Source organism: Peromyscus maniculatus, chromosome 13 (genome assembly GCF_049852395.1).
Source record: "Peromyscus maniculatus bairdii isolate BWxNUB_F1_BW_parent chromosome 13, HU_Pman_BW_mat_3.1, whole genome shotgun sequence".
Classification (NCBI taxonomy): domain Eukaryota; kingdom Metazoa; phylum Chordata; class Mammalia; order Rodentia; family Cricetidae; genus Peromyscus; species Peromyscus maniculatus.
This window is the reverse complement of record NC_134864.1, coordinates 47701782-47726035: the sequence shown is the minus strand read 5'-3', so window position 1 is coordinate 47726035 and position 24254 is coordinate 47701782. Positions and strand designations below refer to the sequence as shown.

Here is a 24254-nt window from a genome sequence, read left to right as displayed (position 1 = left end):
GTTGCAAATACCATAGACTGTGTTCGGAAGAAGATATAACATTTTTTCCTTCACAACACAGTAGAGTTTATTCAGTTGTAAGTCAGATGCATGAAGAAGAGAATCAGATTTGGTTCATGTTCTACCATATCCTAATTCTTGATGTTAGTATACTATTATCAGCACATGTCTGAAACATTTTACAAAATGAATTCATTGGTATCAAAATTGAGAGTAACTTTTTTTCATCTCTTCCCTTCTAAAACTTTCCTTTATCATATCAAATCAGTTAAGACTAGTCATTCATTGTACAAAATGTCTCTTTGTATCAAGTCTTTTTCCTTCCAATTCAGTCTTTATTACATTACATCTAATATATTCTAATAGTTACTTGTTTTGCAGGTCTCTCCTTATGGCAAACTGGCCTTTTCAAAGGCACCATAGTAATTGTTCAAAAATAGTACTTCTGACATTTGACTTCCCCCCAAACAAGGCTCATTACTGATTCCCCAACTGATTACTCTAATTCATTGAATCCTATCATCCTCATTCATACTTGATGAAGACTTACATGGCAGACATTGAGCTGTGTGTGTGTGTGTGTGTGTGTGTGTGTGTGTGTGTGTGTGTGTGTGTGTATAACTTAATGTTACTTAGTCTCAACATGACCCTATAAGGTAGCCATACTATTTTGCTCTTTGGGGTTACCTGTGTGTTCCAAAGCAGACCTCATTTGGAAAGTTGCTTAATGGAAATGGACTAAAATGGGCTCAAATTCCTCCCATTCTTACCACTGTACCTTTTTGCTACAATTCTTTATAAAAAGATTTCTATTTCTATGAGGTTAGAGAGATGGCTTAGTACTTTCTGCTCTTCCAGAAGACGTGATTTTGGTTCCAGCACCCATGTGAGATGACTTAGAAGCATGTGTAACTGCAGGTCTTAAGTATCTTACAGGCATCTGCACTCGCGTACTCCCACCTACCCAGTTAAATAAAAATAAGTCTAAAAATCTTCTTGGAAAGGTTTGTTTCTCCAGCTTCTTAAATCTGGGATGCTTTGTCCTACAGAATACAGTGGAAATGGTATTTGTGGTTTGTATCTTCTTCCTTGTCAATCTTCCTTCGGGAGATTGTTCTTAGGTGACATAAAAGGAAGTCATTTTAACTTGTGGAACAGAAGTCACAAGGTGAATGGAACTGAAGCAGCCAACTGAGTGAGGCTAGCTTCCCACAGTGTGGCACAACAGGACCACAGTAAGAAATAGAGCAGGGCTCGAGGTGGAGCTCAGTGCAGAGTGTTTGCTTGGCAGGAGGCAAGCCTTGGGTTCCATCTCCAGTGCTGACAAAACGTGCAACTGGGATTACAGTCCAGTGTGTTTTCCAAAACATACGTGAAATGACCAAAATGTGCACTCTCTCTAGGAAATCACTCAGAGTTCTTAGAAAGTTTAGTACCATCCAGATTGACCCATAATTATATAAGGCGTATTTTCTCACAGAAGTAATGTTATGCATGTAGTAAAGTAAATTTTCCAACTCATAAATTCCTTGGACTATAGAACTGTTGCAACAATCTTTACCAAGATTACTTCTCATTCTCTAAAGAAGATATTCTTTCCAGGGAAAGTAGATGTGACACACAGATGACGAAGAGCTGCTTTCCCAGTAGTGAACTATTACTTAAATGATACTTAAGTCCCCTCCTTTTCTTCATTTAATCAGATACCTCATACCTGGAACTTACCCGTTTCCTCTATCAAGAGTCATTATCTGTTACCTACAGATTATTCTCTCTGCCCTCAAAATATAAGAGATTATCTGAGACAACTGACATGAAATTTCACTTGTCTGTAGGTGTGCCTTGTTCCTCCAGCAAGAATTTAAATTTATGTAAAATCAAACTACTTCGAACTTTTTCTATTTTTTTTAACCAAGGAAAGTTACAAAAGGATGGACATACCTATGTTTATTTTAGATGTTATCTTTTTCCTGTTTTTAACAAGCATTTTTATTTTTATTTAAATATAAAGGGTTCTTTAAGCACATGAACAAAGTTTATAAACCTATTCATTTCACATTTTAAAAAGAAATGGTAACATTAAAATGAATACCTTAGAAACATTACTTTTGCTAATTGTCATAAAGACTTATTATGGAATTTTGAACTTCACATCCATTTTTAAATGTTAGGCCTGCTAAAACTGTTTTTTGTTGTTTTGTTTTTTTGTTTGTTTTTTGTCTTTATGACGTGGCTTGTGGATTACATGCTAAAACTATGAATCTTAAATGTATGTCTAACTATAATAATCAAGGAAACTGAGGCTATTAATTTGAGAGTGGGGGAGGGCTTTTGGAGGAAGGAGAGGAGGAAATGAAAGTAATTAAATTTTAATTTAAAATATGCCAAAAATGCCTTTTAAAATACCACGAGAGGTAGTTTGACAGGAGACAAACGAGGCTCCTGCGAATAAAGTTTGACTTATATAAAATCCTGACCAGTTAACATTCCTTATATTACAATGTAATAATTTATAATTTATGTTGTGAGTATGTAAATATTAATATACAAGGAGTGATCATCACTGTCCTAATCCCTCATATGAATGGGGATTGTCTGACCTTTCCCTACCTCCTAGCCACCTTCTCAGCCAGCTGTCTCTGCTTTCATCAATGACACATGAAATAACCTCACATCTGCCTGCTCCAATAAATTTCTTGATTTGTTTCAACATTTAAGTTTATTAAATAAAATCTTAAAATAATCCTAACATCTTAATTTAAACAGAATTAGTTATTAGAATATTATGTAAACGATCTGTATGACTAATCAGCCACCACCTATTTATTTTTAATTAGCATGCAGACAGGTTCTCTTACGGTATTCCCAAATGTACTTCGTTTCCCCTCCACCACTGCAATTCTCTTAACTCCTTTATACCCTTCTCAGTATTATGGCTTACACTTTCACATCAAGTAATTCTATTACCTTCCCACCCTGCTTTCTTAAAGCCTTCCCCCCCCCCCACTTTTCTTAGACTTCTTTTTAGTGTCCTGGATTCTACCTACATATACTCCCACATACATACACATGTATGAAAATTTAAAGCTAGATTCATGTATGAGAGAGAAGATGCAATATTTGTCATTCTGTTGTAAGCTATAGTGAGCATTTCACTTTTCCCAGTATTACAGAGAACTCCCTTTGCCAGGAGTTGGGTAGGGTGGCTCCCTGTTACCTGAGGCTGAAATGCCAACTGTGTAGGACAGAAGGTTGAGTGGCAACTGGCAGGAAAGAATATCACGAAGGATCTAAAGTATATTATGGTCAGATAATCTTTTTATTTACTAATTACAAGTGGAATATTACCTTAAGGAATGTTATTAACCACACTTACATAGTAAGACTTACAGTATTTTTACGGAGAACATTTTTACATGTCATCCATGCTTGCCAATGAATTTTTCTGACTCTAAAGATAAGTCTATACTGCAGACACTTCAGTTAACAACTGCTGACCTGATCTCCCAGCTGACAGGAAGAAACAACCCAAAGAAACTTACGGAAGATCCAGCTCAGATGGGATACTCAGGCTGGTGAAAGGACTGTTCAAATAGCAAGAACACTTCCAATTTTATACTGATATTCCTAAGAATACATGCATTCCTTAATTCTATCGTGGGTCTTAGTTTCTCCAAACAGTTTATGGATATTATGTATGAAATAAACATAGAATAAACACAAGAGAAGTTAAGATAAAATTATCATATGTCAGGTACTATCTTAATGATGTCTGAGTAAATACCTCTTGTCTGTATGTACATTCATGCAGGAACCCACAGAAGCCAAGAGAGGGCATTGGATCCTTGGATCTGGAGTTAGATTCTTACTGTTAAAGGCAGTTGTGATGTACCGTGTGGGTGCTAGAAACTAAACACTGGTTCTCTGCAACAGCAGTAAGTGGTCTTCATAGCTGAACCATCTCATACATAGTAACTAATCTCTTAATAAATTTAGCAATTGTTGATTTTTCTCAGAGATGAGTATTATAAAAAGAGTAGCTAAAATGCAAATAATCATTCTAATTTGTTTAGGTTGCAGAGTTTTTTCTTTTTTCCTCTTTTATTGAAAATACATTCTTTTCTCATACAATATATCCTGGTTATAGTCTCTCCCCCCCACATCCTCCCAATTCCACCTCACCACTCCTCCCATCTGGATCCACTCCCTTTCAGTCTCTCATTAGAAAAGAACAGGCTTCTAAGAGATAACAAACTAAAATACAATAAGATAAAGCAAAAACCATCACATCAAGTTGGACAAGGCAAACCAACAGAAGGAAAAGAGCCCAAGAGAAGGAACAAGAATCAGAGACCTCCTCATTCACACACCCAGGAGTCCCCCGCCCCCCAATACTATCCTGAAAGCTATAATATATGTGCGTAGGACCTGGTGCAATCCTTAGACTTCTATGTCTTTTGTCATATTGCTGTAGGAGAACAGTTACTACAAGTGCTATCAATAAAATATGTACGGTACATAGTACATAATAAATCCAAAGATCTGACCAAGAGGTTACTCCTAAAATTTTTAAAGTGTATTATTAGCATATGAGTGTGGGTGCATGCATGTGTGCACATACATGCATGCACAGACCACCATATACATGGGCTGGTTCTCTCTACTGTGGGTTCATGTACACTGCAAATGTTTTAACCCATTGAGTCATGGGTAAAAGCACTGAAACTCCTGACTGTTTCTAGGGTTTTAGGCAGAATGTTCAGAGTACCGAATGGTTTCTTGAAATAGGAATGACATTAGTCTGAAGATTAACTCCAGAGAACCAAAGTTAAAACTGTGTCCTTAGTGCCAGGACCTCAAGTATAAAGAGCCTTTATTGGGACTTCGGAGAAGTAGCACATAGTAGAGCTCACTCATATTCCCAGGACTTTGGAGGCAGATGAAGGACTTTGCAACTTTAAAAAATAAAGAGCCAATTCCATGAGTACAGACTTTAATCAAGAAACCTGCTATGTGTCTACTTGTACTTCAAAACTAGTATGTGCCACACATTTTCCCGGACTGCAGTTTCTTTTCTGCCTAACTCTGTTGGGTATTTGTAGAGCAAACTAATAATTTTATTCACAAAATTATACTTTTTACTACCGAGGATCTATGCTTGAAAACAGCACACAAGGATCCATACTTGAGAAGCCATACCTAAAGTCTCAATGCAGGTACCTGGACATGTTACTTGATGGCATCTGCGACCTTATACTTGAGTCTAACACCATAAATGGCATGATACTAGTAGATTTGAAAGAAAGGTAAAGTGGTTTAGAAATGTGAATCATTGGGACCCAGAGAAGGGACTGTGGTAGTTTCAAATGATGACCCCTATGAATCATGTCTTTTAGTATTCTTGGCCTTTTATAAGCCCTCCAAAATTAAATCCCACATTCATTCTTATTAGTCAATAAATTCAATATTTGCATTTTGGAAAGCCTGGATCACAATGTAAGAAGTTTGACTATTCTAAGGAAAACATCCTAAGTAAAATCAGTGTCAGCAGAGGATCAACCCTCAGCAGAGAAGCTTCTTGCCGTAGATGGAATTAATTCAAGACCCACAACTGGACAATGTGCAGAGAATGAGACTTTGGGGCACTCAGTTCCAAATGGGGTATCTTCATCAAAGCCCTCCCCTCGAGGATCAGGGAACTATGCAGAAGAGGAGGTAGAAAGGTTGTAAGGACCAGAAGTGATGGATGACTGGAAGGAAGCAGTCTTCCAGACACAGCAGGACTAACACATACATGAATTCACAGACCATGGCAGCATGCACGAGATCTGCATGCGTTCATGCCAGGAGTCCTAGCACTGAGGGGAAGTGCACACATGGTCCCAACTCTAGTCAAGAAGCACTTTCTGAATTCAGAAGAATCTAGACTTTTTTCTATTATGCACCTTACAGTTTTTTCATTCTTTACCTCTTAGCCAACTGCAAAGCAAGTTTGATATAGCAGCTTATACACTTGGGGCTGCCCTAACAAGGTGCTATAGATGAAGGGGTTGAAAATTTCCACATTCATTTCTTGTAATTATGGCATCCCAGCTTTAATAGGGCAACCTTACAAGGTCCTAGGAGGCAATGCACTTTTGCTTTTTCCACCTCCCAGAACTTGTATCATCTTTGATTTATGGTAACATAACTCCATCCTGTTTTTATTTCCACCATACCTTCATCTCGTTGTCTTTGTTTCCCAAATTCTACTTTTTCTCTTATAAGAACATGCATCACTGGATTTAGGGCTCATTCTAAGTCCAAAATGATCTTGGTATTAAGTTCTTTAAATATGCAAAGACCCTATTACTATCACAATTTAGCCTGTAGTCACAGTCTTAGGAACCAGGTTTCAGAACATGAACATCTTTGGGGATAAAAATGTCAATATCATCACAGTTGTTTAAATGTTTTACTCCCCCTCTCTGCTTCCATGGGTATAATGAAAAGTCACCTATACTTCTTTTATTCTTACACAGCTAAGCTGTTTTTCCCCCTCCAGACATTTCCCAGATTTGACTTTGGATTCTACAGTTTGAATGTGTTTTAGATAATAGGTAGATATATGGATAAATAGATGGGCAGGTAGGTATTCCGTCTGAAATTCTTTTTACATGTTTGATTTGTTGTTTGCCATTAATTTTGGAAATTTCTCATTATTTCAGATCTTTTTTTGCCCCATTCTTTTTCTTTCCTTTTGATATTCCAATGCCTCCAAATTCTTACATGTTCTATTTCATTTTTTAAAATTCCTTTTTCTGTTTGAATTTAAGTTTCTGAAGTTTCAGTAGTCTGTGCTATGTGTCGTGATCTTTCCTCAACCATGCCCAGACCACAGATGAGCTTGCCAATGGCAAGCTTAAGTTATAGTGTTTTTAATTTGTAGCATAAATTTCTGGTTCCTCTTGATTTTCCATCTGTTTACATTGCAAATCTACCATATTTTCTACTTTATGTATTAAAGGCCCTAATATAACATTGTAAATTAAGATTTTCCATATGACAATCCAACTCTTTGTCTTGAGGTTAGGTCTAATAGTATCTTCAGTATGTGTTCTTTCCTAATATGCCTTGCAGAGTTTTGCTGAATGCTGGGCATGATACACAATGTTAATAGGAGGTAAGTACACCTTTTATTATTGTTATATAAACTAAAAGTAATTGCTATTGCTATATAGGTACCAGATACTTCAGACTATCATTTTATTAGTATATATTCATGGTAAAAGTATGTTTCTTTATGACATTCTTATATATATATGAGATGTTCTTTGATTTTATCTATTTCAATATTTTACCCTCTCCTGTTCCCATTTCTTTCTCCTACTGATCCCTTTCTCTTCAAAAACAGTCATACTTTTTGTTTTCATATTTTTTATCTAGATTCTATATATGAGAGAAAACATGACACATATCTTCTGAGCCCGTTTTATTAACACAGTAATATCTAGTTCCATCCATTTTCCTGCAAAAGAATAATTTGCTTCATTATGACTAAATCACTCTGTGTGCGTATGTGTCCTCTGTCCATTAACATGTGCAAAGATGGGTTGATTAAATGACTGGGCTATTGTGAAAAGTGGTAGGATAAACAGAAATGCAGTTGGTTCTTACCCGTATGCTAACATACATGCCTTTAGTTATATGCCTAGGAGTGGGAGAGAACATGATATTATTCAATTTATTCTTTTTTAATTTATCTACATACTGATTTTTGTAATGGTGGCATTATTTTATATTCTGCTTATTCATCTATCTTTGCAAGAATTTCTATTCCTGGATATCCTGATGATTGTCATTCTAAGGTGAAATGGGATCTCAGTTTAGTATTGATTTGCATTTACCTGATAGCTAAGCATGCTGGACATTTTCCTATAGATTCATTGGCCATTTGTACTTCTTTTAAGAACTGACTGTTCAATGCATTTGTCCATTTATTTATTGGATGGTAGAAGGCTTGATCAGTTTTTTATATATACTCTGAATTTATTTTTCTTGAGGTAGGTTCTAATTATGTAGCCCTTTCTGACCTGGAACTCTCTATGTAGACCAGATTGTCCATGAACTCATAGAGCTCCAACTGCCTCTACTTCCTGAATCTTGGGATTAAGGTGTATACTTCTACACCCAGCCTGTATTCTGGATATTAATCTTTCTTCTGTTGGATGAGTAGTGGACACAAATTTTCTCTCATTCTATAGGTTATTGCTTCACTTCATTTTTTAATTTGTAATGCAGAAACTGTGTGTTGGGGCAGGAAGGGGAAGGTACTATGCATATGTATAGAAGTCGGAGGTCAACACCAAATGCCTTCATCTATAGCTCATACTTTGGAGACCAGGTGTGTCACTAAATCTTGAGCTTCCATTTATCTAGACCAACTAGCCAGCAGAACCCCTGGTGTGTGTATTTATCTAGACCAACTAGCCAGCAGAACCCCTGGTATATATATGTATATATATATATGCCATTGCTGAACCCATACAGGCTTGTCTGCTAACCATTTTAAATGTAGAGCTGTTGGTGTCTTTGGAAGATCATCAGTTGTTGTGCCCTGTTCTTGTATAATATGGATGGCTGGTGATCACTCATTAGAATAATATCTTCTAATATTTCTCTCAGAAACATGTGTTAGTTTATGATTTGTTTCTGAGGTTGGATGGATGTTAATCTGAATATTCCATTGTTGCAGCAAATCTCAACCCCACAGGTTCATAGCTCTGTTAGCCACATATGGTTTTAATTTTCCTATCTGTCCTTCTGGACCTATATATTCGAGCCATCTTGCACTCTGTTTCACTTGAGATAATGTCCCCCTTCCCATAGCTACATACACACACCACTGCTCCCAGATTTTACAGGGGTGCTAGGTAGTAACTCAGGTTCTTATGCTTGCAGAGCAAACCCTTCATACACTAAGCCATCTCGCCAGCGCCTAGGAACATTTTAATTTCATACATTTGTCGATTCTTTTTTCCTGTGTTTTTGACTTGTACACAGAAAGCCCTTGTACCTGTGTTTTAAGAATTTTCGCTAAAACAGTTTCAAAGTTTTGGGTTTTATGTTAAAATCTCATATCTAATTTGTATACATTTTGACAGGGGCAGAATAAAAGAACTAGTTTCACTCTGCCACAGGAGAACCAATTTTTACACTACCATCTGGTAAAGATGTACTTTGTACAAATTTGTTTATGAACCCTCTTGGAAATCAGCTGGCTGTAGCCATGTGGGTTTGTTCTCGGTCTTCCTCCTTTCCAGTGCTTTGAGGAGTCTTGTTAGCGTGGCTCTGTTCTATAAGTTGAAATCAGGTAATTGATTCCTCCAGCACTGCTATTTCTACTCACAAAGCCTTTGGTTATATGGGATCCATTTAGTTGTGAAATTGCTTTTTCTGTGAAGAATGTCATTGAAATCTTGGTAAGGATTGATTGGATCTATAAAGAACTTAGGGTAGTATACATATTTTCACAATATTAACTCTGCGGATCCATTGACATAAGGTGTCTTTCCATCTTCTATCTTTTTTGGTTTCTTTCATCGGTGTTTTACAGTTAATATTTCTATAGTTAGAATTATTCCTTTATTTTTGCATTTGAAGCTAATGTGAAAGGGATTCTTTTCCTTATTTCCTTCTCAGCATAATTGTTACTGTATATTTCAAAGTGACTGTATTTAGTATGTTGATTTTGTATTCCACTATGTCTTGGAAATATTTATCATATGAAAAAGTTTTACTGGGGAGTCTTTATCAGTCTTTTTTCTTTTATTTTTATGTGTCTGGGTTTGCCTGCATGCATGTTTATATACCATGTGGATAGCTGGTATTCATGGAAGACAGAAGAGGTCACTAAATCCCCTGGAACTGATGTTACAGACAATTGTGAGCTGCCATGTGAGTGCTAGGAATTGAACCTGGTCCTCTGGACTAGCAGCCAGTGCTCTTGGCTGAACCATCTATGCAGCCCCTAGTAAGATCTTTTTAGTATCAAATCATTTGCAAATAAGGCTAATTGAATATTTCTCTTTTTTTTAAAGTTGTATCCATATCATTTCTTTCTCATGCTTTATTGATCTAGATAAGAATTTCAATGATACATTAGATAAGAATGGAGAGTGAACACCATTGTCTTGCTTTTGATTTTAGGGAAAATGCTTTTATTTTTTCCCATTTTGTATATTATTGGCTATACATTTGCATGCTTCAGTGTGTGTGTGTGTGTGTGTGTGTGTGTGTGTGTGTGTGTGTGTGTGTGTGTAACATACCATAAACAAGTTAGTTTCATTCCAGAGATTCAGGAATGGTTCAAAATAAGCAAATTAATAAATATAACACATACATATACAATAGGAACATAAATCTCATGATTATCTTACTGTCTCAATAGATACAGAAAAAGCCCTTGACCAAGTTCAGCACCCTTTTTTTTTTTTTAATATAAAAGCCCTGAAGAAATTAGGAATAGAAAGAACATAACCACCCTCTATCTATATTTAGATAGCTAGATAGACAGATAGACAGACAGACAGACAGACATACCAGAAGCCCTAATTCTTAGATGCTATCATCCCATGCTTTCTGGCTTCTCAAGCGTTTGTTGAGAGGACACATCTAATGTTATTCTGATGGAGATGCCTTTGTGAGTACATTGACATTTTCCTCTAGTAGCTTTTTTCTGAGTTGTCTGACATTTCGTTTTCATTTTGCCAGTCTTCTGTTACTCTTCATGTATTCTCAATGTACCACAAACTCACCAGTGACTCACCTTCCTAAAGGCTAGTGTGTTACATATATGATGGGTGTGTTACACCACACCTAACTTCCTCATGTAGTTAGTATTCTTCCCTTGTTCTGCTGTTCGCCGTTAACTCTGATGGGACATGGAAAGCCTCTATTCTTGTCATATTTATTAGGGATTCTTAGGGCCTCCAGTCCCAGTCTGTCTATATCATTGGTTTGAGAAATTTTCTGTTACTCTGTAATTAAATAGTTTTTTCTATGCCTTTCATTTGAAACTCAGCTCTTCTATTACATGTATGCTTAGGTTTGGTCTCTCCCAAAGTTTTTCAAAGTCATAGGCATCCTGCGTTTTGTGTGTTTTTTTAAAACTCATCTGCAAGTGTACTCTTGACCTTCATTATCATTTATTATTATTACTATTATTTGTTTGCTATTTAATTTGTTTCCTTGCTGAATTTTCAATCTATGTTGCAGACTTTTTATTTTTTAGGTCCTGAGTTGATATCTTCTTTAATGTCATTGATCAGGTTTAAAAGTCGGCTTTTGTATACTTTGTCTTGTATTTCAACTATTTCAGCATCTTTGGTTTTACCTATTGAGAAGTTACGATCTTTTAGATAAGGAGTCATACTGTCTAAGTCTTTCATATTTCTTGTGGTTTTATACTGTGACTTAGACATCTATTGGGATGTATATATATTTTCTTTTGAGAGGATAGTTTTCTCTTGGGCTTATGGTTCACACTACTCTTTAAAGGAGATGAAGCAGAGATTCATAACAAAACAATTATTTGTCCAGAAAATAGTTATTAAAATGCAAATGACTACCTACATCCTTAGTAAGGTTATAAAATGTCTCAGATCCTAGCTCTAAAAACAAGGAAGTTTAAAGGTTATTATTGCTGAAGCTACTACTAAGTAAAAAGAGTGGAGGATTTTCAGGGTTAAGAGAGGACGTGAGGAAGGAGAAATGGTAAAAGCTTAGGTAGGAACTATAACAGAGGTAGGAAGAAGACTCAAACTCCAGAAACAAGCAAACAATCATAAAACCAGTACAAGAGGAACAGAACCCAGAAAAAGAAAACTCTAAAAAGGGAATAAACAGAAAAACAAAACAACAGCCAATCTTTCCTCCCTGCTTCGATACTGTGAACCGTCTTTTTAACTTAGGCTACAAGTCGTCCACATCCGGATTCACTTCTGAATCCTTTCAGGTTACTTCTCAGAGTCTGCAGCTATACCCTGTTCTTGCACTGGAGCTCTTTTAGTTTGGTAGTAAAGTGTGTGAAAAAGGAAGTATTCTTAATCTGTGATTAAATCTCAGTCTTTTAGTGTATCCATGTCCTTAAACTATGAATTTAACAACTGTTTCTAACCCACATATACACACCTATGGTGATATTTTACTTGTACTGAAATGTGATTTTATTTGTATGTTAATAAATAAAGTTGCCTGGGGGTCAGAGCTATTAGCAAGCCAAAGCGAAGGTGCACACCTTTAATCCCAGCACTTGGTAGGCAGAGCTAGGTAGATCTCTGTGTGTTCAAGTGTACAGCCAGCATTGGAGACACACACCTTTAATCTCAATACCAATCATAGAAAACCTGGAGGTCTGTACAGACAGGCAGTGTCTAGGAGGTCATGTGGTTGGATTTACAACCAATGAGAAGGCAGAACAGAAACTCTATAAAAAAAGACAGACACAGGAAGTAGGTCTCTTTCGGAGAGGTAGGACCACTGCGACAGTGAAGGGTAAGGTTTTTAGCTCTTAGCTATTGCTCTGATCTCTTGGCTGTGTTTCTTATTTAATAAGATGGTTGGTTACATTTACACACACCCACGTAAGTGAGAAATAACCAGTAATAAAAATGGAAAAGATGTTCTTTCCTCAGGTGGTAAATCTTTCTCCTGAAGAATTGTCGTTACAGATAATGCCTAAGCCAATTTCACATTGGTTCTCTTCCTCCTTACATGCTAGAGCCATTAGCCATCCCCTCTTAACTTTCAGTTTTAAAATGTGTGAGTCCATGAATGAATGGCAATCCATGTGGTTAGTATACCATATGGTTTCTGTGTCTGCAAACAGAATTTGGCTCTAACTCTCGATTTTCCTGTCTCCCAATATTTCAGGGTAACAATTAGCCTGGCAATCTCAAATCTGTGACAGATCCATGAAAAGGAATTAGCTTTAAGTTGCTCACTGTTTTAGTCTAAAGATAGGAGTGATTACTGTCTAATTTCTTTGTATGCTGGAACTGAAACCACTAGTCCTGAAAATGTCCTTAGTAGTATAGTATTTAAAATGTCAACATTTCCCCCTTGGTTGTCAGAGGAGTGGTGATCAGTTAAGAACTTTCTGTGTCCTCTCTACTACTGTAAGAGCACTTACCCTCTCCATTGCATTGTAACTTCTCCACATTGCCTTGTGTCAACCAGTGTGTATAGAAATGTACATAAATGTTTGTACCTTCAGTTCTCCAAAGGATGACCCAGAACTAGTACCATTCTAGATGCACAGGAGTTAATTTACTGTATGTATTAGCCACTAACCTTTACTTTCAGTGGGTCCTTCCTAGAATAAGTTGGTTTCTTAGATAACAAAACAACAGTTATCACATTCAGACATGCTCTTTGATGTTTGCTTGCAGTGCTGGGGATGAAGCCAGACTAGAGTCTATGGATGGTAGACTGGGGATGAAGCCAGACTAGAGTTTATGGATGGCAGACTGGGGATGAAGCCAGACTAGAGTTTATGGATGGTAGACTGGGGATGTCGTCAGTGGCTGCTACGGACGTAGCTACATCCCCAACCTGATAAATATTTTTATCTAATCTACCAGCCACACTTCAGTTTTCTCATTGTTCTAAGAAAAATTGTTCCTCTGACAATATTCTGTTTTGTACTGCACATTAATCCTGTCATATATCTTAATATCTCAATCAAGAACAATTCTTCATGACATGACACTGAGAACTTTTAAGTATTCCAAGCTAGTTGTTTCTTCGTAGCATATTTCTAAACTTGGCTTTGTCTAATCATTACTCATACTTAAATTAGAATGATAAACCCCTGCATAATACTGTCTCTTTCTAGTAGGCAACTCTGGCTTTGATAATTTGGGTGACGTATTTTCTCATTGTCTATGATACAATTATTATGAACCCCTGACAACAGGCAGGAAGGGTGGTTGTACTTTAAGCCTATGCAGCTGTCCTATTTACAGTCTCCTCTTGTCCTCGCCCCGGGTTGTTACTAATCTCTCACTGTTCTTGCTCAGTCATTTGTTCACTTTCTCATCCATTCTACTTATTAACACCTTGCCCTTTCTCTACATACCTACCTACCAGCCAATCCATTGTCTCGGTGTCATCACTGTGAACTCATGGGTGCATTTCGTTTGTTGTGTTGTGTTGTGTTGTTTTGAGACACTGTGTCATGTAGGCGACATTAGCTTGGACCTCATTATGTGGCCTAGGATGAGTTTGCTTTTTTCATCATCTTGCCTCCACCTCCCAAGTATATGTCACCATGCCTCAAACGCTGGGGCTTTGGGAATGCTTACCAAATGCTCTTATAAACTTATCCATAGCCTAGCCCTCTCATGTTTTCCGTAGTTCATTACTATCCTTATAGGGACGGGGATGTAGCTCAGTTGGTAAAATACTGGCCTAGCATTCACAAAATTTGGGTTCAATTCCCAGCATACTCATAATCCAGGCACCCCAGTGGTGGAACAGGAGGATTAGTTCAAGATCATCCTTGGCTACACAGTAAATTAAGGCCAGTATAGGATACATAAGACCCTGTTTAGAAGGAAGGGAGGGAGGAAGGGAGGAAAAGAAGAAATTAAAATTTTTGATACTCAAATATTCCCACATTTGGCCAGAAGAAGCTTCTCCAGGCTACCTCCTGCATTCGTGTTTCTCACTAATCTTATACCTTGTGTTTACCTGCGCAAATATTTCTAACACAGATATGTAGTACATGTCATGATTACCCTTACCTGAATGTTTCAAAAATCACCTTGACATTTAATTTTCTTTAAAAAATTATTTTAATGTACTTACAAAACAGCAAAATACATTTATTTTTTTAAACCAGGGTCTTGGTCATAGCTCAGTGTAGAGTGCAGGTTAAGCATGCAAGGGGCCCATGTTAAATTTCTAGCAGCAAAGAAAACAACAATAATTTTTTTAAAAAATGGAGAAAAAGAAATTTTAGAGTACACAGAGTATACTGCTATGTTAAAAAAACTTATTAAATCCCAATTTTTATTGTCACTATCCATTATTATCTAATTTATAAACTGTATTTTAAGTTTTTATATGCAGTTATTCTAACTATATATAACTCACATCCTATTGTACTCAAAATATACTGCAGTGAAGTCTTTCTTCATGTTCCCCAAATGCAGCCTTACCTGAGGGGTCCAGTAAAAAGTGGGGCTCAATCGGTAGAGCTTTCTCTTATGGAAACTCTGAAGCGGCCTTGTTCGGGCAGCTGTGCTCATGACAGCCAAGGATGGAGATTTCATTCTCGTCCTGTCCTTCCTCCTTTTCTTATTGTGCTTCTGAGTAAGTAACCAGCTACTGGAGGAAGAGAGCTCATCTAAGTTCTCTGAAGCACTGAAATAGATAAAATAATTGGAGATGGGGGTAAAATAAAATGAACAAAAGACAAAACTAAATGTCAATTTTCTTGTTTTATTATGATGGAAGAGTATTCACTTTTAGCCAATTTTTGTGATAACAATAGATAAAATAATTGACATTAATGGAGAATTACATAGCAAAAATATAGAAATAATTTCTATTTTCTCCTGCAAAAGGTACATCTTCAAAGTTAAAATGCTCTTTAGTATAAAATGAATGTTCCTTATAAATCAGTAATTCACATACGACACAGTTTTAACTATTTATGCCAATTTCTTTTTGCATTTAGGTAAAGTACATCAGAACCAAAGGCTTAAAAAGTACCAAGGTCTCCTCACTATATCTTTAATTCATCTTAAATAAAGCAGCTCACTGCATACCAAATTTTAGTGAATTCTGAAACAGCTACAATCCTATTATAGTTTAGAAGCTTTTAAAACTTATAAGTTATAACTGTAAAATAATGAAATAAGCTATATATGGAAAATATGATTCTCTAATTTCTCTTTATACCAATTTTTAATGTTATATTTAAGGTTTTGTGAACTGAAGTTCCCAGAAAAAAGACAGATTTAACAAACTGCCAGGTTAAAACTGCTTGATTATGTTGGACTGTTTCACATCAAAAGAAAAGTGTGTGCTGTCTTTACTCCCTAACAGCCATTTGTTACCTGTCTCTGAATTTGATCTAGTTTTAACTAGCAGAAGAAAAACCTTTGGAATATATTAATATAATAATATATTAATAACTAAGTTATTACCAGACCACCAGCTTCTACCAACACAAAAACTAAGAATGCCAAGAGTCAGCACCTGAAAAGGCTAACGGATGCCCGCTTTGCTGCAACTGGAGTACCTGGATCTCCAACCCTGTATTTGTTAGGTGCCTTGGTGTGTGTTTTTCTTTTGTTCATAAAAATATTCATGAAATTGTTTCTGCAGTGGAACATATTATTCAAGGCAACCTGAACCTGTTCCTAAGTGTAATCATTCAGAATAAGCTGTCATAGAATTTTGGATAGCTATTTGAAGTTAACACACTTCATTTACATTATTAGTATATTACATATGATATACTAATATACTGATATATAATACATAGCAATATATTTATGTGCGAATATAAGTTAAACTTTTCAACCACAACAGGTACCAATTTCAGTTACAAGGCCCAGCACTAGTTGACTTAGTAGTCAACAAGTAACAAGTGAGTTTGAGATAGGCTAGACAGACACAGGGACTCAAGAGGGACCACCAGCATACTGGCTGATGGGTGATCCAACTGTAGTGTACAATGGCAGAGCATTATGTGACCACTCAACAACCTTCACACTTACATCACTAGAGATAAAAACAAAAAGAAGCCATTTTACAAATAAAAATAACTCCTATTGGCACTACTTAAAAAATACAGCAGGGGAGTTTCATTTCCCCATTGACATCATACATCTTGCTAATATGATAATTAGTGTCATCCATCAGAATCCAAACTTATACTGAAAGCAATGACTCGGAAAATATTGCTAGCAAACAATATTCTCATAACTGAGAAGTGACTATTGAAAACATTGTGATGGTAAAACTATTACTTTATATCGTGACTAGTTTGACAACATATCTGCAGCTTTTCAATGATGACACCCAGTTAGAAGGAATGGTTGCATTTCACGGGAGATAATTACCATTAATGGAAAGAGTATGGCAATGATTCATTGGAATTTAATTATATACCCCATTCTGGAACTCATTAAGGGGAAAATCAACCAAAAATTTAGACCTTGTTTCAAGTAGAAATTCACTTTCTCAGAGATAATATATAGCATCTTCCGTTCATTTTAGAATATCAAGTCTAAAAACTTATAACTCATTGGCAGAATACAATGCTTCGTGTATTTGGACATTTAAACACACTTATTTGGTTCTCAGTGACTCCTCTCAGGCTTTAGTGCTAGGACTAACAACCTAAAGGTTAAATCCAACCTTGGCACTTTCAGGTAGATAGTCCCCTTAGTTAATAAACAAGGGTTAGGAAATCAGTGAATAACAAGTGCACAAACAAGTTCCCCAGAAAATAACTAACAGTGAGTTAAAGACATGATGAGAAGAGGTTTTAAGATACTTTTAAAAATGACCTAAATATTTAAAGATATTTATCGTAGTTTTATTTGAACCTCCAAAAGTTACATTAAAGAAAGGCTAAACTTGCCGGGCGGTGGTGGCACACGCCTTTAATCCCAGCACTCGGGAGGCAGAGGCAGGCAGATCTCTGTGAGTTCGAGGCCAGCCTGGGCTACCAAGTGAATTCCAGGAAAAGGCGTAAAGCTACACAGAGAAACCCTGTCTCGGAAAAAAAAAAAAAAAAAGAATAAAAGATGTACAAAATAGAAGTCACAGTAATAAAACAATACTTCCATAGCTAATATTATCACTAGCATGATTTTTTAGAAGCATTACAATTCCTAGAAATTATACTTACTCATGGAACGGTTTTATACTTACATTAATCTCATGAACTTACTTATGTCTAAAACTATCCATGATCTACTAACTGTACTATTGTAGTCCTTAATGTAGAAGAAAAATGGCTGTAACAGGTAGAGATCAACAAAATTAAAATAAGTTAAATTTAGAAGCCAAACTCTTCAAATAATACCTACCTCCTTGAAATGCCATTAGCCAGACATTTGTGGCTACAGGATTTAGAGGAGAGGGGTGATGAAGTTGGAGACAAGTTGAGAGGGGCAATCAAACTGTTAATGATCTCCGTCAACTGTGCACTCTACAAAGAAACAGTTAACACTTTAGTACAGTTAAGCATCATTAAGATTCTGAATTTCTCTCGAGTATATGTATATGCTGTATTGTATTAACTGATTTGCATAAACTGAACCATCCTTTCATCACTAAAATGAAGCCTACTTGGCCATAGTGTTTGTTTCTTAAAAATGTGTTCCTGGTGGCCTACTTTCTCCAACAAGACCCCACCTTATAACTTCTAACAAATGACAGATCTGTCACTGCACTGATCTGGTCAGAACCTTCATGAGCCTTCAAGAACCTTCAGAACCTCATGGACTGGGTCTATGAGATAGAGACTAATGCTGAACACATGACTTATGGAGGATATTTGATATCTAAACCCTATCAATAGTTTATGAAGCAAAAACTCTACAGTTATTTGATAAAGCAGACACTCTAAGCTTACCTGTTTTTCTATGTTTCGAAGAAGGAGTGTAGGACTGCTTGGTGACATCTCAAAATCGTGCTCTGGCAAAGGCTCTTGGCTCCGCTGGGGAATCTGAGAATTCACTGAAGTGTTTAAGGAAACTGCTTGGTTTGAAAATTGTATTTGTTTTTTCAAAATGTCTTTTGGAAGCTGACATTCTTCTAAGATCACTATCCCCTAGGGGGTAAAAAACAGTAAAAGTGATCACATCCTACGGTCCTCATAGGAAACAGATGTAAAATTAAAAATGCAGTTTCTCTCTCTTAAAAAACTGGATGATTGGGGCTAGAGAGATGGCTCAGCAGTTAAGAGCATGTACTGTTCTTTCAGAGGAACTGAGTTTGGATCACAGCACCTATGTCGGGCAGTCTACAACCACTAAAACTCCAGCTCCAGGGATCCAACAAACTCTTCTGGCCTTTGAGAGCATGCATGCATGCGCGCGCACGTACACACACACACACACACACACACACACACAAACATTATTTTAAAAAACAGCTTATTTTTTTTATCCTGTGTGATTGGGCCACTAGAGTAAGATAGTGGACTAAAAACCATCTCTATATGCCTGTGCCATAGTTGAGGAGAAGTGCCAAGAAAAAGAAAGCAAGCAAGCAAGCCTTGATCCACAAAGAAAGGGGGAAACAGAACTTGGAAATCTACCAAAAAAGTTATGGGGCACCTGAAAATTACAGAGAAACAAATAATAGACTGAAAAGGAGAAAGAAAAGTCAACCACAGTTTCACCTCCCCACCTACAGAGGGAAGGGGAAAAGGAAAAGGGCCACATCAAAAAGTAGAACTGGGGATTGAGAGCACAGGAGTATGCAAATCACCTAAAAGATTTCCCAAAAACCATAAAAGATACCCAAATCAAAAGAGAATGCAGACATACACAAAACCAAAAGCCCACTATAACAACTCCAAAAAATAATAGCTACTAAATTAAAAAATACTAAAAAAGATAGAATTCCAGATAAAGGCCTAAAAAGCTTACTAGCAAAAATGATCAGTGAGCTCCAAGAGGACTCAAAGAGATAAATGAAGTAAAGAAATCAATCTATGACCTGGAGAGAAAAGAGAGCAACATAATAGGAGAAAATCAACAGAATAGAAGAAAAATTCAATGGGATAATTGAGATTTTTAAGAAAAAAAAAGTTGGAAACAAAAAGTTCATAAAAGAAAATACATGAGAATTATAAAAACAAGCAGTACTAAAACAATGGTTTATACTAAAACTTTTGTCTTCTATTATTATTTAAGAGATCAGTATATTTAAAAGAATTATTAATTTATGTTTTGTGGCATAAAAGACACCAACATGAAATTTTATAATAATGAAGAAGATTGTTGAAGTTGTACTGTTACAAATTCATATTAGAATGCTAAAGTTTTGTAAAGTGAGAAGCAATCTCAAGTAGTAACCAAAGAAAATAACTACAATATATACACAAAAGAAAAACAGGAGGACTTTCAACATCAAAAATAAGCAAATCTTTAAGCGAAGTACTTGAGAGGCAGAAGAAGGAGAATGTATGTAAATTCAAAGCCAAACCAATCTACATATCAACTTCCTAGCCACCCAGCACTTCACAGTGAAACCCTACCCCCAGAATAAAATAAAGTACAAAATAAAATGAACAAAAAAAGGACAGGAATGCAAAAAAAAGAGAGAAAAAAAATCATACAATATTCAGAAAACAAACAATAAGATGTCAAAAGTAAATTGATCCTTGTAATTAATGACTTTGATTATAAATAGATTAAACCCTCCAATCAGAAGTCACAGATTAGCAGAAATGAATAAAAAAATGTATCAATGTAAACCTGTCTAGAAGACATTCTTAATCCAATGATATAATAAACTGAAAATGATAGAAAAACATACCACACAAATCGCAACCAAAAGAGAACAGGGTGGTAATACTAATGTCAGTCAGTAGAGACATAACAATTACACACATTTATACAGCTAATAATTGACCATCAAAATACAGGAAACAAAATAAAAGCGAAGAAATAGTTGCACAGTAATAACTCACTATTGAAGGTAAGATAAAAAGTAAATAAGCACAGGACATAACACAGTGAAAGACTAAATAGATTTAACAGACATACATAGACCTATCCAATAGCAGCATGTAGATTCCTAAGTATACACTGTACCATTTTCCCAAAAGACCATATATTAAGCCATGTATGAGTTAAAGCTCAAAATAACAAGAAAAAATTTAAAACATATTCTTCAGTACACATATGAAAAGAAGTAAAACTATCCCTCTTTTCAGATGATAAACTATAGAGATTCCAAAAATTCTATCAGAAAACTCCTAGAACAGTAAACAAACTCAGCAACATGGCAAGATACAGAATCAACCTGCACAAATCAATAGCTTTTCTATACACAAAAAACAAACATACAGAGAAGGAGATCATAGACCACTCTCATTCACAATAGCCTCCGAGAATACCTAGGAATAAGCCAAGCCAAGGAAATGAGGGACCTCTGAAAAAGAGACAGACATTAGGATATGGAAGAACACCATTGCTCATGGGTTGTTAGTATTAACATTGTGAAAATGACAGTTCTACAAAAATATATTTACAAATTCAGTGTACTCCAAATCAAAATCCCTATCTCATTATTCACAGAAACAGAAAAAATATTATACACTTCATATGGAACCACAGAAGAACCATGGATAGCCAAAACAATTCTGAATAAAAAGAACAATGCTGAGGGGATTAAAATTCCAGATTTTAAGATATGTTACAGAGACATAATAATAAAAACAATATATTGGTACAAAAACAGACATGTGGGCCAATGAAATAAAGTCAAAGACCTAAACATGAGCACATCTAACTTCAGCCACTTAATATTTGACAAAGAGGCCAAAAACATAACGCTGGAAAAAAGAAAGCATCTTTAACAGATGGTACTGAGAAAAAACTGGATGTCCACATGCAGAAGAATGAGATTAGATCTATTTTCCATCACCTTGCACAAAATCTGACTCTAAATGGATTGAAGACTAAACAAACAAACTGCTAGAAAAAAACATAGGCAGTACCCTGAATGGGACTCCATTTTCCCCAAGACTTAAGGCTAACAATCATTGAGATCTCATGAAAGTAAAAAGCCTCTGCACAACTAAAGAAACAAGCAAGCCGGGTGGTGGTGGCACATGCCTTTAATCCCAGCACTCGGGAGGCAGAGCCAGGTGGATCTCTGTGAGTTCGAGGCCAGCCTGGGCTACCAAGTGAGTTCCAGGAAAGGCGCAAAGCTACACAGAGAAACCCTGTCTCGAAAAAAAAAAAAAAAAAAAAGAAAGAAAGAAAGAAAGAAAGAAAGAAAAAAGAAAAAGAAACAAGCAGGTGAAAGGAAACCCAGAGAACGGGGGAGGATGTCGGTCACCTGCACATCTGACAGAGGTTTAGTATCTAGAACATACAAAGAACTCAAAATACAGAGTCCAAAACAACAACAAATGACACATTCAAAAAATGGGCCTAGGACCTAAATGGAGAGGGAAAGAATGGAGAAAAGATGACTGAGGAATATCTAAAAAGATGTTCATCATCCCTACCAATTAGGGAAATGCAAAACAAAACAACTTTGTGATTTCATATGATCCCAGTCAGAATGGCAAAGATCAACAAAACAACAACATATCAAATGCTGGAGAAGATGCAGGGGAAAGGAACCCCTCCTTCCCTGTTAGTGGTACTGCAAACTGGTGCAGGTTCTGTGTAAAACATTGTGGGGAATTCTCAAAAGGCTAAAATAAGTCGACCATCTGATGCAGCTGTACCACTCCTGGGCATGTGCCCAAAGGACTCGAAATCCTGCTCTACAGGTGCTTCCTCAGCTGTGTTCACTGCTATTCTATTCCCAATAGCTAACGCATGGAAACAACTTCACAGCTGACAGATGGACAGGGAAACTGGTCCATACATGCTAGAGAATACGATCCGGCTATAAAGAAGAATGAAACCATGAACTTTGCAGGTGAGTGGATGGAACTAGAAAAGATCATATTGAGAGAGGCAAGCAAGACCCAGAAAGACAAACTGCATGTTCTCTTATTGGCTCCTAGCTCCAAATCTTGCGATATGAGTGCATAGTCTGTAGTAAAATGGGACCATTGCCAGGATAGGGGGGGTGAGGAGCAATAGAGAGGGGAACAAGGTACAAATAATCAGACTAGGGAAATGGGAGGGAAAAGGAGGTCAATTTTAAAACGTGGAAAAAGGTAAAGGGGAATGGGAGGATACAAGGAATTGGCTTGTCTCTACCCCAAAGCACTGCAACTATCAGTATGTACCACAACATCTGGCTAAAAGAACCAACTTTGATTTTCAGTGATTTTCTCAAAGCTGGGTTAGTAATACATAATGTATAACTGACACTCAGGAGGCTGAGACAGAAGAATTGGTTGAGGACAGCTAGGCTACATAGTCAGACCTTGTCTCAATAACAAAACAACTAAACAGAAACTCCAAACCTTTGATTTTTTTTTCTATCCTCATTTACATTTATCTCTAATTTGTATTATTTCCTTTCCTTGGCAAGTTTTTGGGTCTGACTGCCCTTCTAATGGTTTAAAATCAGGTTGGTGCACAGAGACTTTTGTTTTGTTGTGTGCTTGTAGCTATATATTCTCCCCTTAGCACTGCTTTCACTTTGTCTCATGTGGCATGTTGAATTTTTATTTGATAAACAAAAACATAAACCCAAAACTGGAAGACTTACACTCCTTGATTCTATAGTGACTAGAGTAATCAAAATAGTGTAATAACAGACAAATGTAGACAGACATATAGACCAATAGAACAAAGAACAGAGAAAATATTTACATATATGGTCAAATGATTTTGAGAATGGTGTTAAAACCACTCAATAGAGAAAGCAAAATCTTTTCAACTAATTTGGCCTTAGGGAAGCTGGAGAGCTATATGCAAAAGAATGGAAGTTAAATTCTATCTAACTCCACATATAAAAGGTAACTCAAAATGGACCAAATGCCTCACTATAAGACCTAAAACTATAAACTCTTGAAGAAAACATGGGAACACCAAAGGCACAGATAAAAACAGAATAGATAAATTAGACTTCATAAAAAGAATATAAAAAGTAAAATTACAGCAAACAAAATGGTAGAAAAGATTTGGAAAGCACATATTAGGGAAACAATTATCTAGAATGTACAAAGAACTCCTAAAGTTCAGCAACAACAAAGCCAGCTAGAAATAAGCAAAGCAAAAGACTTGATGTCTAGATATTTCTCCATAGAATATATACAAATAACCAGTAAACATAAAAAGAAATGCTCAACATCATAAATATTAATATTAGGGAAGTATAAATCAAAACTCAAGAGATATCACCTTACATCCAGTATTATCATTTTTTAAAAGTAAAAAAGCAGAATATTGGTCACAACTTGGAGTAATTGGAACAACTGTATAATACAGTTCATTAAAAATTAACACTTGAATTACCATGCGATCCTGCAATTCCATTTCTAGATGTATAGCTAAAATAATTGAAAGAGTGCTGTGTTTTTGTGTTCGGTTATTGCTGAG

General features: G+C 36.2%; 1 protein-coding gene across 6 annotated transcripts in view; it reads right to left on the bottom strand.

The window, feature by feature from the left end:
- Kansl1l (KAT8 regulatory NSL complex subunit 1 like) overlaps nucleotides 1–24254 on the bottom strand; it is a 90915-nt gene that overhangs the window by 25127 nt on the left and 41534 nt on the right. For all 6 annotated transcript variants that reach the window (XM_076550196.1, XM_076550194.1, XM_076550195.1 and 3 more), the window contains exons 4-6: nucleotides 18641–18838; nucleotides 18093–18214; nucleotides 15204–15408 (exon numbers count right to left, since the gene is read on the bottom strand). In XM_076550196.1, coding sequence (XP_076406311.1) covers nucleotides 15204–15408; nucleotides 18093–18214; nucleotides 18641–18838 — 525 coding nt within the window. The remainder of the gene's footprint in view (nucleotides 1–15203; nucleotides 15409–18092; nucleotides 18215–18640; nucleotides 18839–24254) is intronic.